The 17,222-nt window shown below is 35.0% G+C and overlaps 1 protein-coding gene across 1 annotated transcript; it reads left to right on the top strand.

Annotated features, from left to right (window-relative positions):
- Positions 1 to 2,683: 2,683 nt before the first annotated feature.
- Positions 2,684 to 14,965, top strand: LOC138700959 (farnesol dehydrogenase-like). The gene is made up of 7 exons (XM_069827411.1): positions 2,684 to 2,722; positions 5,910 to 6,065; positions 6,364 to 6,532; positions 7,682 to 7,811; positions 7,888 to 8,011; positions 14,512 to 14,664; positions 14,829 to 14,965. Exons 2-7 carry the CDS (start codon positions 5,934 to 5,936, stop codon positions 14,868 to 14,870), a joined length of 750 nt encoding a protein of 249 aa, XP_069683512.1. The 5' UTR covers positions 2,684 to 2,722; positions 5,910 to 5,933; the 3' UTR covers positions 14,871 to 14,965.
- Positions 14,966 to 17,222: the final 2,257 nt, after the last annotated feature.

A 17,222-nucleotide genomic window follows, 5' to 3' on the forward strand; every position in this document is an offset into this window, starting at 1 on the left:
TTTACTTCGAATTTTTTTCTATACTTTCCTTAGACATTGAGCTATCAATTTAAAAAAATTACACGCGATTGATTGACTATCATAGGACCTACGTCATGAACGGTATGGCATAGTTGCGCCCCGCGGTCAATTGGTAGGCCTAGGCATGGCATAGTTGCGCCCCGAAAAAGTCAGGTAGCAGATGGAACATGACATAGTTGCGGCCCGAAGAAATCAGGTAGCAGAATGGACATGGCCCAGTTGCGCCCCGAAGAAATCAGGTAGCAGAATGGACGTGGCATAATTGCGCCCCGAAGAAATCAGGTAGCAGAATGGACATGGCATAGTTGCGCCCCGAAGAAATCAGGTAGCAGAATGGACATGGCATAGTTGCGCCCCGAAGAAATCAGGTAGCAGAATGGACATGGCATAGTTGCGCCCCGAAGAAATCAGGTAGCAGAATGGACATGGCATAGTTGCGCCCCGATGGGCATAGTACACACGAAAAAGTGACTGTCAGAAAATAAATAAATTACTTACAAATATTATAGTGGTAGCTGCATTGAAATCAGGTAGGCCTAGCTAGCATGTGATCAATTTTGCTATTTAAAATAACACTTTTTTTTATCGATCACACACAATAAATGAACTGAATTTTTTGTTTGTACACCGATATTTTAACCCTATGGTACAGGGTTTCGAAAATCGAAACTTAGAATCATTGTGAATTATTAACTCTTTACCCTTTTCACTAAATGTAACATTCATTTTAAATTAATCTCAGTATACGTTACAAGCGGTGTGAAAATCACTAATAAAATGTCAAGACTGCTAGGGCCCCATATTCTAACGGCTCACTCATTTGAACATGTCTGTTAATAAAGTACTGCCAACTTCATGGTGTTGATTTTAACGGTAGGGTATCGATAATCACTGCATAAACAGTAGAAAAACAGTTAATAAATTACTGCCAATTTTATGGTGTTCATTTGAACGTTTCGATAATGAATATTAAGAAATCAATAAGGTTGGTTGATTACGAGGCTCGAGTTCGCATAATGACTTTTTCTCTATTTCATCGGGGCGCAACTATGCCATGCCCTTTTCTCTACCTGATGTGAACGGGGCGCAACTATGCCATGCCCTTTTCTCTACCTGATGGGAACTGGGCGCAACTATGCCATGTCCATTCTGCTACCTGATTTCTTCGGGGCGCAACTATGCCATGCCCTTTTCTCTACCTGATGTGAACGGGGCGCAACTATGCCATGCCCTTTTCTCTACCTGATGTGAACGGGGCTCAACTATGCTATGCCCTTTTCTCTACCTGATGTGAACGGGGCGCAACTATGCCATGCCCTTTTCTCTACCTGATGGGAACTGGGCGCAACTATGCCATGTCCATTCTGCTACCTGATTTCTTCGGGGCGCAACTATGCCATGCCCTTTTCTCTACCTGATGTGAACGGGGCTCAACTATGCCATGCCCTTTTCTCTACCTGATGTGAACGGGGCGCAACTATGCCATGCCCTTTTCTCTACCTGATGTGAACGGGGCTCAACTATGCCATGACCTTTTATCTACCTGATGGGAACGGGGCTCAACTATGCCATGCCCTTTTCTCTACCTGATGGGAACGGGGCTCAACCATGCCATGCCCTTTTCTCTACCTGATGTGAACGGGGCTCAACTATGCCATGCCTTGTCTCTACCTGATGTGAACGGGGCTCAACTATGCCATGCCCTTTTCTCTACCTGATGGGAACGGGGCGCAACTATGCCATGCCCTTTTCTCTACCTGATGTGAACGGGGCTCAACTATGCCATGACCTTTTATCTACCTGATGGGAACGGGGCTCAACTATGCCATGCCCTTTTCTCTACCTGATGGGAACGGGGCGCAACTATGCCATGCCCTTTTCTCTACCTGATGGGAACGGGGCGCAACTATGCCATGCCCTTTTCTCTACCTGATGTGAACGGGGCTCAACTATGCCATGACCTTTTATCTACCTGATGGGAACGGGGCTCAACTATGCCATGCCCTTTTCTCTACCTGATGGGAACGGGGCTCAACCATGCCATGCCCTTTTCTCTACCTGATGTGAACGGGGCTCAACTATGCCATGCCTTTTCTCTACCTGATGTGAACGGGGCTCAACTATGCCATGCCCTTTTCTCTTCCTGATGGGAACGGGGCGCAACTATGCCATGCCCTTTTCTCTACCAGATGGGAACGGGGCTCAACTATGCCATGCCTTTTCTCTACCTGATGTGAACGGGGCTCAACTATGCCATGCCCTTTTCTCTACCTGATGGGAACGGGGCGCAACTATGCCATGCCGTTTTCTCTACCTGATGTGAACGGGGCTCAACTATGCCATGCCCTTTTCTCTACCTGATGGGAACGGGGCGCAACTATGCCATGCCCTTTTCTCTACCTGATGTGAACGGGGCTCAACCATGCCCTGCCGTCATGATTTACTGTATACAGAATTTAAAGGAGCGCGAAATATGGAATAAGCAAATGCTTCCTATCAAAGACGTTGAATACATTGCTTCCTATACCACTCGTGTAATCGAGGTGATGTCATGCGCAAAACAGGACGGAAGTCGTCCGGCATTTGTCTTCGCAATTATAATCCCATTACGCTCGACCTCTTATACCGGCAGTCAGACTACGTATCTGACAGTAACAGACAGTCCACTGCGTCGCTGTAGCGAGGAGAAAAACGCAGTTTGGTGAGAACATTTCAACACTATTGGTGCTTCTCTTATGAAAACTACTTGCACTGGACCTTTATATATTTCTAAACCAAGTGATTTAGTTGCGCTGAATCATCATTTCACCATTGCTCAAAAATTCAAGGCAGAATCTGTGTTACGAGAGCTTAAGATGTGCATTTACTTTGAGATCTCAACATATATTTTAAGCATCATGTTCGCAAAATAATAATAGTAATAATAATAATAATAATAAAAATAATAATAATAATAATAATAATAATAATAATAATGATAATAATAATAACAATAATATTTTATTTATTTAATTATTTATTTATTTACTTATTTACTTATTTATTTATTTATTTTTTATTTATTTATTTACTAGCCGTACCCGTGCGCTCCGCTGCACCTGTTAGAAATAAATATAAAGTAATTACATAATTAAAATAGGACGTTTGATCCAAGGAACATTCGTGTTTGATAGAAGGATAAATGGTTTAATAAGTTACTTAATTTAAATTGTATTTAAATAATTAAAATGCGATCATTTTGGTCCAGAGAGCAATCATTTGATGCAATGACAATGTTTCTTAATTGTTATTACATGCAACCATAGTTTAATGAAGATTGACATATCATTTAGTTTTAATGTGTATACTTTATATTACTTGCTATATGTTTCAGAAGTTACTGTAATAACATTGTAGAATTATGTCCGTCTAGAGAAACTACACCTTCTAATGGTGAAATAATAATTAAATAATTAATTAGCTTCCGATATTAGTTCATACAAACACTGAAACATTCTCTTAGACTATGTTTAATAGCTTTCGATTGTTGTTGTCCAAGACCCCTTATAGACGAAGTCGTTTGTTTTTATTTCAGTACAGTGCCTTAGATGGCGTTGTTATCTCATTAAATATCAGTCCTATCAAAATTTTGTATAGAATAAACCTTATCGGAAATTAGTTTTAAAGAAACTTTTTCTGTGTAATATTTTTCATGAAAATCAATAATAAGCGAGATATTTCGATTTATTTAATTCAGGCCCCCTTAAAACCTCCCTTTTAAATAAAGTATTTTGAATGCCATATAGCCTAAAATCTAAGTTACAACGAACTTAATTTATATTCCAATTTTCATATAAATCGGTTCAGCCATTATCGCGTGAAAAGGTAACAAACATCCAGACAGACAGATAGACAGACATACAAACAAAAATTTCAAAAAAGTGATTTTCGGTTTCAGGATGGTTAATTATACACGTTAACACCAATTATTTTTGGAAAATCGAAAATTACCACAAAAAAGTTGGCTACAGATTTATTATTAATATAGATTTATTTATTGGGCGGCCGGGTAGCTCAGTTGGTAGAGCAGCTGGCTACGGACTGAAAGGTCCGGGGTTCGATCCCAGGTGGTGACAGGATTTTTTCTCGTTGCCAAACTTTCAGAACGGCCCCGAGGTTCACTCAGCCTTCTATAAAATTGAGTACCGGGTCTTTCCCGGGGGTAAAAGGCGGTCAGAGCGTGGTGCCGACCACACCACCTCATTCTAGTGCCGAGGTCATGGAAAGCATGGGGCTCTACCTCCATGCCCCCCAAGTACCTTCATGGCATGTTACGGGGATACCTTTTTTACCTTTATAGATTTATTTATTTATTTATTTATATTTATGTCCTGGACAACAGCCATTGGCCAATAGAAGTCCAGCACAGTGATACAATTAATACATTAAAATGAACAAATATGGTACAAGTTAAATACTTGTGTTAACAACAAAATAAATAACATAGATTACAATAATTAATTTACAAGAATTAAAACTATAAATTATTAGGGAAAGGAGTTGATTCGTACTACCAATATGTGTATAAAGATTATGCAAATAATATTAGCAAAGACATTGCCATGTTCTAATACTTCTATACATTGAATGGATCGAAATCGCCTACATGTAAGTTAGCATGTTTAATACATCTGGAGACCGGTGAGGAAGATTTAGAATTTCTAATATAGAAGAGTTTGTGATGTCTCATGTCCTTCATAGGAATACGAAGGCTGACACTGTTTAAGAAAGATTGACAATTAATGTCACCTTTAAGGACCATACATAAGAATAAGTAATCGAGATCATGACGTCTGGCATACAGGCTTCGACATTTAAAGTGCTCGCATTTTTCATCATAGTTATACCCAGAGTTATTAGGCAGGAATCGGTACGAACATAATGAAATAAATTTCCTTTGAATATTTTCCAGTTTTGCCGAATCAGAACTAGTAATAGTGTTCCAAACTACAGATGCATATTCGAGTTTCGATTTCACTAATGTAGGCCTATAGTATAGAATTAAAAGAGAGTCAGGTGTTGAAAAAGAATAAATAATTGACCGAATTATTCCTAACATTCTTATTGCATGGTTATAATAATAATAATAATAATAATAATAATAATAATAATAATAATAATAATAATAATAATAATAGACATTGGAGGAAAAATGGGCACAGTACATATCAGTTATTCGTTGATTTCAAAAAGGCATATGACTCGATTAGGAGTGAAGTTTTACATTATTTCGAACTAGCAGACAATGAATACCAATAATCATTCTTTCAGCAGGTTTCTGACACTGTACACACTGCTTACGAATCAAAGGAAATGATTTTCGACAGTTTTGAAGATAGAGTTATAAACAGTAGGTTATGGCCCCCTCGCAGCCCCGATCTCATTTCGAGTCATTTTTATTTATGGAGAGGTGAAAAGCTAAAGTTTATAAGACTAATCCTCACGCTATAGAGGAACTAAAGGAAAACATCATTCGAAAAATTGCTCTAATCCAATCAGACATGAGAAACTTATTCGTGTTGACGGGAATTTTCTACGCAATGTCGATAATTTGTTGTTTGTAAGGAAAGTCGTTTTCAAAATTCTTGTAACACAGGTTAGTGCTCATTATTATTAGCTTTAAGTATCAATAAAACTTATGTCTTCAGTAATAAATTGAGTAGTCTAGTACATAGCGCGCTATTAGTGGAGATATTGGCTTACTTTTTCCCGTTACAACGCGCATGCGCTAGCGTCTGACTGTCCCGATCGCTACTAGCCGCTCTGTACAATTCATCACAAGATTTCAGTTTTTACACACAGCATTGAAATCTGTCAAGTTAAGTAATTGTAAGCCTGTCTGCATTCAGTTTTCAGTCACTGTTAAATAAGAAATGGAACGTTGGTCAGGACGCGTTGCCTTGGTGACAGGAGCCAGTGCCGGTATAGGAGCAGCCATCGCCCAGGAACTGGTCAAGAAAGGACTGAAAGTCGTCGGATTGGCACGTAGGGTGGAAAGAGTACAGGTAAGAATTCCTTGTATGTTACAAGAACTGCAAAACACAATTAGATCCAATTCTTTAGTCTTTTGAAACTGGATTCAAGATTCTTGTAAACATAGTGTCTCAGGAGGAAAGGTCAAATATCCTGGCATATCTTCTCCACATGGATGTGACATTGTGAAGATAAACAAGCGAAGTTGTATTGAAACAAACATTTATTTAATACAGAAAAAAAAATACTCCAGTATCTTTCTCCACCTCCCGTGAGAGAGAGATATCCGTTGGCACAACAAATAACTAATTTCATCGATGCTTTTTGCAGGATTTGGCGAACTCACTGAAGTCAGCCCCTGGGAAGCTGCATCCAATTAAGTGCGACGTCACCAAAGAGGAAGAAGTTAAGGAAGTATTCAAATGGGTGAAGGATAACCTTGGAGGAACCGACATTCTGGTCAACAATGCTGGAGTTGGCTCTGCCAATTCGTTGACAGGTATTGGCGTATTTCGCAAAGTTTTGTACAAAATAATACACAACAGTATCAAATTTTACAATTCAGGAGATAGCCTATGACGCAACTAAACCCAAACCTAACATTAATTAATAAAGGATGGGATATGCATTTAACGGCGATTTTCTAAACAAAATTTTATTATCATGAATTTGCATTCTAGTAATCTTATAACATAGTCAACATAGCTCATTCCTTATGCCAGTCCTAATATACTGTATTACGATTTCGTATCCTAGCAACCACATATAGTAACATAGATTGTGTAAACGCCACATAACAAGATTGACTCTTAGGTTCAATTGTAATTAATAATGCACATAAAATGAACTTAACAGCGATTTGCTTATGTCAGTTTTAGGATTATCACGATTTCGTATCCTAGCAACCACATATAGTTAACATAGATTGTGTTAACGCCACATAACAAGACTGACTCTAAGGTTCAATTGTAATTAATAATGCACATAAAATGAACTTAACAGCGATTTGCTTATGCCAGTTTCAGTATTATCACGATTTCGTATCCTAGCAACCACATATAGTTAACATAGATTGTGTTAACGCCACATAACAAGACTGACTCTAAGGTTCAATTGTAATTAATAATGCACATAAAATGAACTTAACAGCGATTTGCTTATGTCAGTTTTAGTATTATCACGATTTCGTATCCTAGCAACCACATATAGTTAACATAGATTGTGTTAACGCCACATAACAAGACTGACTCTAAGGTTCAATTGTAATTAATAATGCACATAAAATGAACTTAACAGCGATTTGCTTATGTCAGTTTTAGTATTATCACGATTTCGTATCCTAGCAACCACATATAGTTAACATAGATTGTGTTAACGCCACATAACAAGACTGACTCTAAGGTTCAATTGTAATTAATAATGCACATAAAATGAACTTAACAGCGATTTGCTTATGTCAGTTTTAGTATTATCACGATTTCGTATCCTAGGAACCACATACTGTATAGTTAACAGAGATTGTGTTAACGCCACCCAACAAAACTGACTCTAAGGTCCAATTTTATTGTAAGCAGTTACGCACATAAAATTGATTTTTCTGCCATTTCTTAATACACTGTTCATTTTTTCAAGTAATTGTGTTCAACAGGTGGTCCCGTGGAGAACTGGAGGAAGATATACGACCTCAACGTCCTGGCCCTCAGCGTGTGCACCAAAGAGGCCCTGCAGTCCATGAAGGAGAAAGGCGTGGACGACGGTCACATCATACACATCAACAGGTGAGTGACATGTCTGCACTTATGTGCTGTTAATTACAGGGCTTAGGTACTAGACGTAAAAAGACCCTTGTCACAGTGTTGCAGGTCATAAAGTGATACATCCCTTCGGCTTATATTCTTCCTCCAAACACGCCGTCACAGCCCTCACAGAAGGTCTTCGCCGTGAACTAGTGAACCAGAAGTCCAAGATCCGTGTCACTGTGAGTACGCTATAGCCTTGTTTTGCTGACGTGTTCTTACAGATGTAGGACTTAAGGTATAAAAGAAATTGGTACGTCTTCAACCCGCAGAACAATTAGTAGAGTTTGGGGCCGTCAAATCACGTCTCATTGGGTGGTAAGAATAAAGCTTAAGTACTTTCTCAAGGTTAATACTTTTGAGTATGAGCACTTCCTGTGATTATATACTCATAACCACTAGAACATACTCATATTCGTAAGAATAAAGACATTCTACCTAACGCGAATATATACTCATTTCTACAGCCTTCTTGATCGTTTAAAAGTTAGTATGTACTCGTGTTACCTATCCTCTTCGACCACATTGCATCGTGATGCTCAGTCCTTTTTATAGACTTCAACATGCTAGCCGCATGCTGTAGTGGTTTGTGTTTTGTTTTTTATGAATGAATGAATGAAAGAATGAATGAATAAATGAATAAATGAATGAATGAATAAATGCATGAATGAATGAATAAATGAATGAATGAATAAATGAATGAATGAATAAATAAATGAATAAATAAATGAATAAATGAATGAATAAATGAATGAATGAATAAATGAATGAATAAATGAATGAATGAATAAATGAATGAATAAATGAATGAATAAATAAATGAATGAATCAATCAATAAATGAATGAATAAATGTATGAATGAATGAATGAATAAAGGAATAAATGAATGAATGAATGAATAAATGAATGAATAAACGAATGAATGAATAAATGCATGAATGAATAAATGAATGAATGAATGAATAAATAAATGAATAAATGAATGAATGAATAAATGAATGAATGAATAAATGAATGAATGAATGAATAAATGAATGAATAAATGAATGAATAAATGAATGAATAAATGAATGAATAAATAAACGAATGAATGAATAAATGAATGAGTGAATGAATAAATGAATGAATAAATGAATGAATAAATAAACGAATGAATGAATAAATGAATGAATAAATGAATGAATAAAGGAATAAATGAATGAATGAATAAATGAATGAGTAAATGAATGAATAAATGAATGAAGGAATGAATGAATGAACGAATAAACGAATGAATGAAATAATAAATGAATGAATAAATGAATGAATGAATAAAGGAATGAATAAATGAATAAATGAATCAATCAATCAATAAATGAATGAATAAAGGAATAAATGAATGAATGAATGAATGAAAAGTGAATGAATGAATAAATGAATGAATGAATAAATGAATGAATGAACGAATGAATGAACGAATAAACGAATGAATGAGTGAATGAATGAATGAGTGAGTGAATGAATGAGTGAATGAATGAATGAGTGAATGAGTGAGTGAATGAATGAGTGAATAAATGAATGAGTGAATAAATGAATGAGTGAATAAATAAGTGTATAAATAAATAAGTAAATTAATTAATAAATAAGTAAATAAATAAATAAGTAAGTAAATAAGTGAGTAAATAAGTAAATAAGTAAATAAATAAATACGCAAATAAGTAAACACATAAATAAGTAAATAATTAAACAAGTAAATAAATAAGTAAATAAATAAGTGAATAAATAAATAAATAAATAAGTAAATAAATACATAAGTAAATAAGTAAATAAATAAATAAGTAAATAACTAAATAAGTAAATAAATAAATTAAATTAATTAATAAATAAATAAGTAAGTAAATAAGTAAATAAATAAATAAATAAGTAAATAAGTAAGTAAATAAGTAAATAAATAAACAAATAAATATATAATCTAATTAATTAATTAAATAATAAAATAAATAAATTAAATGAACAAATAAATAAATAAGTAAATAAATAAATAAATAAACGTGAAAGAGAGAATGAATCAGATAAGTAACGTTAATAAACAGGAAACAAACAATAGTACTGGGAAATCGTCATTACGGGATGTTGGATAGAGATTACAATCCATTTCTAGAATTCCAGTTATGCTAATTACATTTTTTATTATGGAGCTGTTATATAATTTTAAGTTACATTTTACAATTCAAATTTTACAAAATAAACTGTAATCGTTAATTATATTTAACAATACAATCTAACCTTATAATTTGATAACCATTCATATTTTTATAGGTTACGTTTTTTATGAATAACAAATACGTGTTTAACCTTTTTCACATTCACTTTTGTGAAGCGTTAATGCCTTCTGAAGTTCACGTCTTTTTCTATATTTTTCCATGAGGTACTACATCGTTCATAAATTATGCCATTTTCTTTTAATTTAACTTTAAACCGAACACAAATCAACAAATACTCAGAATTGAGCCTGCTACAAAACATACTCAGAATAACATGAAAACGAACTTATAAATATGAGAATATACTAGCTTTTATTCTTATTAAGCATGAGTATATATTCTGTACAAGATGGACACTTGAGTATATTCTACTATGCTTCCATGTTATGAGTATGTAATCAAAAATGAGTAGGTACTCAAATGTTTTTATTCTTACTAAACAGGAGTATATACTAAAAAAGTCCAGTATATATTATATGCTCTTGTTTATTCTTACTAAGGATTATTATAACAGTTCAGACTTAATCGCGGAGTAAAATGGACACCGAGAGGTGCTGAATCACATCAGTGAGTTTGATTCAGATTTTGTTAGTGAGTTAATACTCATTATGTTACTCACTTCTGTGTTCAAACTGATATCCTTCTTTGTAAATTATATTGTTTAAATGTTAGTTATGCCAGAACATAATTATACACTTTTTCCGTTTCTACATATGTTGTTGTTTAGTCTATTGTTCGAAGACAGGTCTGAACCTCACAAGTGATACCAAGAAGGCACTACTTATGAGGCAACTAGGCTAGGAGATATGGGTAGGGTGGCCAGATTCTTCCCCCCTCCACTGCACACATCGTCCACTAGTTACATATTACATTAGTCAGACTTCAGATGTATACAAACAATAGTACATATAATAACATAAAAATTAATAACGTCAAAATTATTAATTCCAAAAAGAAAAGATCGGTACAATTGTAAAGAAGAGTTCTGAAATTTTCCAATCCATCCAATCCAGAGCTGCGTTCGGGCTTGGATTGGATCCCCCTTTGGTCTTTGGTTTCTTCCGAGGTTTTCCCCAGCCGTGGGACTGAAGCCGGATGGTCTATGGCGAGTCCTCGGCATCAACCCCTTTGATTCGATTACCTGGTTGGGTTTTTCCGAGGTTTTCCCCAAACCAAAAGGCAAATGCCGGGTAATATTTTGGCGAATCCTCGGACCTTACCTCATCTCACTACATCTCGACAAAATATTGTAAAATATTGTAAAAAAGTGCACAAAATTGTAAAAATTGTAGAAAATTACTAAATTGTAAAACTATACAAATTTGTAAAAATTGGAATTGTAACATTGTAAACTTTTGACTTGTTCCACATCTTAAAGCTTCATTGCTCATGTAAGATCTATGGAATAAAATGAATGAATGAATGAATGAATGAATGAATGAATGAATGAATGAATGAATGAATGAATGAATAAATGGTTATTTATTAACATATTTATACATTTATTTATTCATTCATCTATTTATTTATTTAGTTATTAATGTTTATTTATTTATCTGTTTACCTGTTTGTGTGTTTATTTTTTTATTTATTCATTCGTTTATTAATTTTATGTCTTTATTTATGTACATATTTATTTATTTATTTACTCTCGATTATTTTTTCTTGTATTTCCTGTCAGAATATTTACATTCTTTTATTTTAAGTGGAACTTTTTTCGTGTACAACTTTTTGTAAAACAAATTACAACATTACCCTGATAGGAGTTGATGTCAATGTCATCCGTAAGGCATTTCTTATGTAAAGAGCTTAATTTGATCACTAATAGCGCAGGTTATGTTTCTGCCACACCATTGGTTATGTGGAGTACGAAACCTATAGGCCTACTTATTATGTTAGCGGATCCATTCCCATTTGTCTTTCTAATTTTAAGACGTTTTGTCCATCGCACCATTTTCTGAAAGAAACTACCAAGCCATCTGAGATGTCGTCTCTTTATATAGTCAATTTCAACAATAACGATGACTTAATTTCAATTTAATCGAAAATTATTATTCGTACACAAACAGAGTGATAAATAAATGCGGGGATTATAAAGACAGAAATTATTTCATTGCGGTATAAATTTCCAAATAACCCCTGTTCTCTGTAATGACATTATTATTCATTACAATTTCAAACAACTCATTGGCGTCATATTGATGTGTGAATCGTTTCGACGATCAATTGCATTGTTGTCTGTAGACAAGGCCTCATGGAATGAGGAAGCGATTATGAAGTAGTTAACGAGAAGGCTCCGCCTTGTTAAATTTAAATGAGGGAGTATGAAGACAGAAATGAAAAGAAATATCAAGCGTTTATTTTACTTCGGAATATGTATCATAAGACTTTTTTGTGTTAAATTTTAACATACCTTGTTTACATGTTTCGACCTATTTTGGGTCATCTTCAGAACTGGTCGTTGTTGGTCTTGGCGCCTCTTGTTTCCTGTGAGGGTGCGTTCGTAGTGTAAAGTCAAAGAGTGTGTGTGTTTTGAAAATGAGTTGTGTGTTGAGAATGTCGTTGGGGTGTGTTTTCGTGTGTCTGTATATTTCATATTGTTCTAGTGTGTTGAGTTTCTGGCTTTTTGGTTGGATGTGTAATATTTCCATGTCTGTGTTGATGTCTCTGTAGGCGTGGTTGGCATTTGTGATGTGTTCTGCAATTTTCTTATGGCTGTGATGTGTTCTTTGTAACGTGTTTGAAATGATCTGCTGTCTGTCCTATGTAGAAGTTGTTGCAGGTGTTACATTTGAGTTTGTATACGCCTGTGTGGTTGTATTTGTTTGTTTGTGTTGTTTGTGTGTTGAGATGTTTTTGTACAGTGTTATTTGTCTGTATGCGATGTTGTAATTTAATTTCTTGAATGAGGTTGCAATTTTATGTGTGTTTTTGTTTTCGTATGTTAATGTGATGTATTTTTTGTGTTCTTGTGTTTGTGTTGTATTCTTCTGTTTTTTGTGGTTGTGTTTTGTCTTACTTATTGTGTTATCTATTATGTTGGGGTTGTATCCGTTTTCTTGTGCTATGTATTTGATTGTGTTTAGTTCTTCGTTGTAATCCTGTTGGTTCATTGGTATGTTGAGTAGTCTGTGTACCATTGTTCGGAATGCAGCTTGTTTGTGTTGTGTGGGGTGGTTGAATGTGTTGTGTATGTGTGTTGTTGTTGTTGTGGGTTTTCTGTATACTTTGAATGTGTGTTTGTTGTCTACATTTGTTATTGTGATGTCTAGAAAATTTATGGATTTGTTGTTTTCAATTTCTAATGTGTAGTGTAGCTTTGGGTGTATTTTGTTTATGTGTTGATGTAGGTTTTGGATCTGTCTTTTGTTTCCTTTGTATAGTATTAGTATGTCATCTACGTATCTGTGCCAATATATGATGTTGTCTGCGTGTTTGTTGTTGTCTTTGTTTAGTATGTATGTCTGTTCTATGTGGTGTAAGAATATTTCTGCTAGAATGCTGGAAATGGGTGATCCCATGGGTAGGCCTTCGGTTTGAGTGTAATATTTGTTATTGTATGTGAAGTAGTTTTGTTTTGTGATGATGTCTGTGGTGTGGATGATTCCTTTGATTTGTTCTTGTGGTGTGTTGTTTTTGAGCATTTGTTCTAGTATCTGTAGTGTATTATATTTTAATCAAAATTTTAAATCAAAATAGTACATTATGCAACGAGCCTATAATGAAGGTAATTAAGAAGTGAGTATGGATATTTATGAAACGAGCGCAAGCGAGTTTCATAATTTTCATACGAGCTTCTTAATTACCATTATAGGCGAGTTTCATACGACTTTTTATGCTCGACCATATTTCTAACTTGATATTATTAATTTTTGAGCAATGTCCCGTATGTTGTGAGATGTACGCAGACGCGAAAGTATTGATTTTTTCCGAGGAACAGATGTCCACATTGACCTTGCTAGGCCATAAGAACCTACAGAGATAACATTGAAATTAAATTAGACATTGAAAAACGAGATGACAAATTGAATTTATTTGAATATTATTTACAATTAACGCTAATTATTATAGTAACAGAACATAACCTTCTGCGACAGTATTAGATTTCCAGCCTCCGTGACTTTTCGCTAATTCTCTTTCGATTGCATATCCGAGAATAATCGATACTTGCGGTTTTATAACGGTAGAAAGCTGACCTGTCATTGGCTGAACAGTTGTAACCTGAGTCGTCATTGGCTGAAAGACCTGACCTTTAATGAGTAGGTGTACTTTAATGACATGCATTAAAGGTCTGCTACCAGGTGTATAATTACTACATTTCGGCATGGTCGAGCATAAACATCCTTAAAATTCCAACAATGCTCAAATAATAATCATGAATAGCATAAACGTTTCACGCCATATTGATTTTATAGGTTCACAATATTCTTTGTTCCAGAGTATTAGTCCAGGGGCTGTGAAGACAGAAATATTTGAAGTATCGGGACTCTCGATTGACAAAATGGATGAATACAAGACAATGCCCTATATGGAGTCTAAGGACATCGCGGATTCCGTGCTGTACGTTCTGGGGACTCCTCCACACGTACAGGTGTGACACTAGCGCCATAATCAACATCACAACCATTGATATCATCATGAACAACTCGACTATTTAACATACTCCGCCTCTATGATACTTGTGGACTGTTCAGAAGTTGCGTAATTTCTCAGTCAATTTTCTGATTTTCGATTTTTCTTGCTTTATTGTTTCAGATCCACGAGCTCACCATTATACCTGTGGGAGAGCCGTTTTGAATTCTGTCACTAACGACACTCATAGATTTTGCGGCAGCGTCAACTTCTTTGTAAATTACAGACCAATAAATTTTAATGTGCAATGAACTGTTTAATATGTTCCAATCTTATTCTCTTTGGAAATTTTCATTCTCTCTCCCTTTCGCTCTTATACCGAATTTTGCACACCTCTACTCCCTCTTACTTATCTGTCCGATTCCACAGTCTTTCTCGGTATCATAACTTAAATACTCGGTCACAATATGATAACTCGCTAGAAATACCACTCCACACATCATCTCTTTATTCTTCATCTTTCACTGTTGCTACTTCTCGTCACTGGAATTCTCTGCCGTCTGAAGTCAAGGGCTGTCGAACTTTAATTTCCTTTAAATGTAAATTAGAAAAATGTCTTATGATGAGTTGCCAGACCTAACGCGTTGCACATATTTAATGGAATCTATTCCACTGTATTTATTTATTTTTTTTTGTTTCTTATTTTTATTATCTAGGCTAAATCGTGATTATTTATCACTTAACGCCAATATGTATCCCACTGTGTTGTTTTTTATTATTAATCTATTTTTTGTGTAGATTTTATTCAATTGTCGGTTTCTGGTTTAATTATGTGAATCCTACTTAATTGTAATCTAATACTAATTAGTATACTAATGTGTTTATTTTTATTTTTACTGTGTACATTTCTTTTATTGAATTATCGGCTTCTGTTTTTATGTGATTCGTATTTGATTCTAACAACATTAATATGTATTCCACTATGTTTATTTTTATTTTATGAGGTAAATTTTTATGTAACTGCCTCTTTTGATCTCATTATGTACCTAAATTGTATCAGTATGTAATTACTTAATTCCGATCCAGTTGTATGTTCAACTATGTAAACAAGTTTTAATCCTGGTTGAGTGTAAGAGAAGGCCTTACGGCCTTAACTCTGCCAGGTTAAATAAAGCCATTATTATTATTATTATTATTATTATTATTATTATAATACATACATACATACATATATACATACAAATGGCTAACAACCCATCACCGTAAAAAACAGCTTGTTACGAATCCCTACAATAAGCCTCGGAATAGGATTGATTATTATTATTATTATTATTATTATTATTATTATTATTATTATTCCTATTATTACTATTACCATTATTATTCTTATTAATATTATTAAAATGTTAAGTGTTATGTTTTATTTAACGACGCTCGTAACTGCAGAGGTTATATCAGAGTCGCCGGATGTGCCGGAATTTTGTCCTGCAGGAGTTATTTTATATGCCAGTAAATCTACTGACATGAGCCTGTCGCATTTAAGCACACTTAAATGCCATCGACCTGGCCCGGGATCGAATCCGCAACCTTGGGCATAGAAGGCCAGCGCTATACCAACTCCCCAACCAGGTAGATTATTATTATTATTATTATTATTATTATTATTATTATTATTACTTACTTACAAATGGCTTTTAAGGAACCCGAAGGTTCATTACCGCCCTCACATAAGCCTGCCATCGGTCCCTATCCTGTGCAAGATTAATCCAATCTCTATCATCATATCCCACCTCCCTCAAATCCATTTTAATATTATCTTCCCATCTACGTCTCGGCCTCCCTAAAGGTCTTTTTCCCTCCGGTCTCACAACTAACACTCTATATGCATTTCTGGATTCGCCCATACGTGCTACATGCCCTGCCCATCTCAAACGTCTGGATTTAATGTTCCTAATTATGTCAAGTGAAGAATACAATGCGTGCAGTTCTGCGTTGTGTAACTTTCTCCAATCTCCTGTAATTTCATCCCGCTTAGGCCCAAATATTTTCCTAAGCACCTTATTCTCAAACACCCTTAACCTATGTTCCTCTCTCAGAGTGAGAGTCCAAGTTTCACAGCCAACCGGTTTTGTAGGGATTCGTAACAAGCTGTTTTTTACGGTGATGGGTTGTTACCCTTCGCCCAACCCCCAAGCTGGAGGACCACCCCTTATCGGCTGTCCACGACTGCTTATTCAATATATTCGCAGCTACCCTCCATATCTGGAGGCCGTCTCCTCTATCCGCAACCTGAGGACGCGCCATGCCGTGGTGATAGGGACCCACCATACATGGTTATTATTATTATTATTATTATTATTATTATTATTATTATTATTATTATTATTATGTACTACCTGATAATAGATGCACATATCAGCCAGAAACTCAATCATAGGATCAGAGCTTAATATTTTCCACAATTTCCTACATTCTTAAATTCTTCTAAAGTCTTCTCTTTAGTTACATTCCTGTTTATTTTTTTTTATTTTAGTGGGTTATTTTACGACGCTTTATCAATATCTTAGGTTATTTAGC

Source organism: Periplaneta americana, chromosome 6 (genome assembly GCF_040183065.1).
Source record: "Periplaneta americana isolate PAMFEO1 chromosome 6, P.americana_PAMFEO1_priV1, whole genome shotgun sequence".
NCBI classification, from domain to species: domain Eukaryota; kingdom Metazoa; phylum Arthropoda; class Insecta; order Blattodea; family Blattidae; genus Periplaneta; species Periplaneta americana.

Bases quoted from the DNA above. Each gene is read 5' to 3' on its own strand.
- LOC138700959 (XM_069827411.1), top strand. From the start codon at position 5,934: ATGGAACGTTGGTCAGGACGCGTTGCCTTGGTGACAGGAGCCAGTGCC. The intron at 6,066-6,363 runs GTAAGAATTCCT...TGCTTTTTGCAG, and splicing joins GTAGGGTGGAAAGAGTACAG to GATTTGGCGAACTCACTGAA. The intron at 6,533-7,681 runs GTATTGGCGTAT...TGTGTTCAACAG, and splicing joins CTCTGCCAATTCGTTGACAG to GTGGTCCCGTGGAGAACTGG.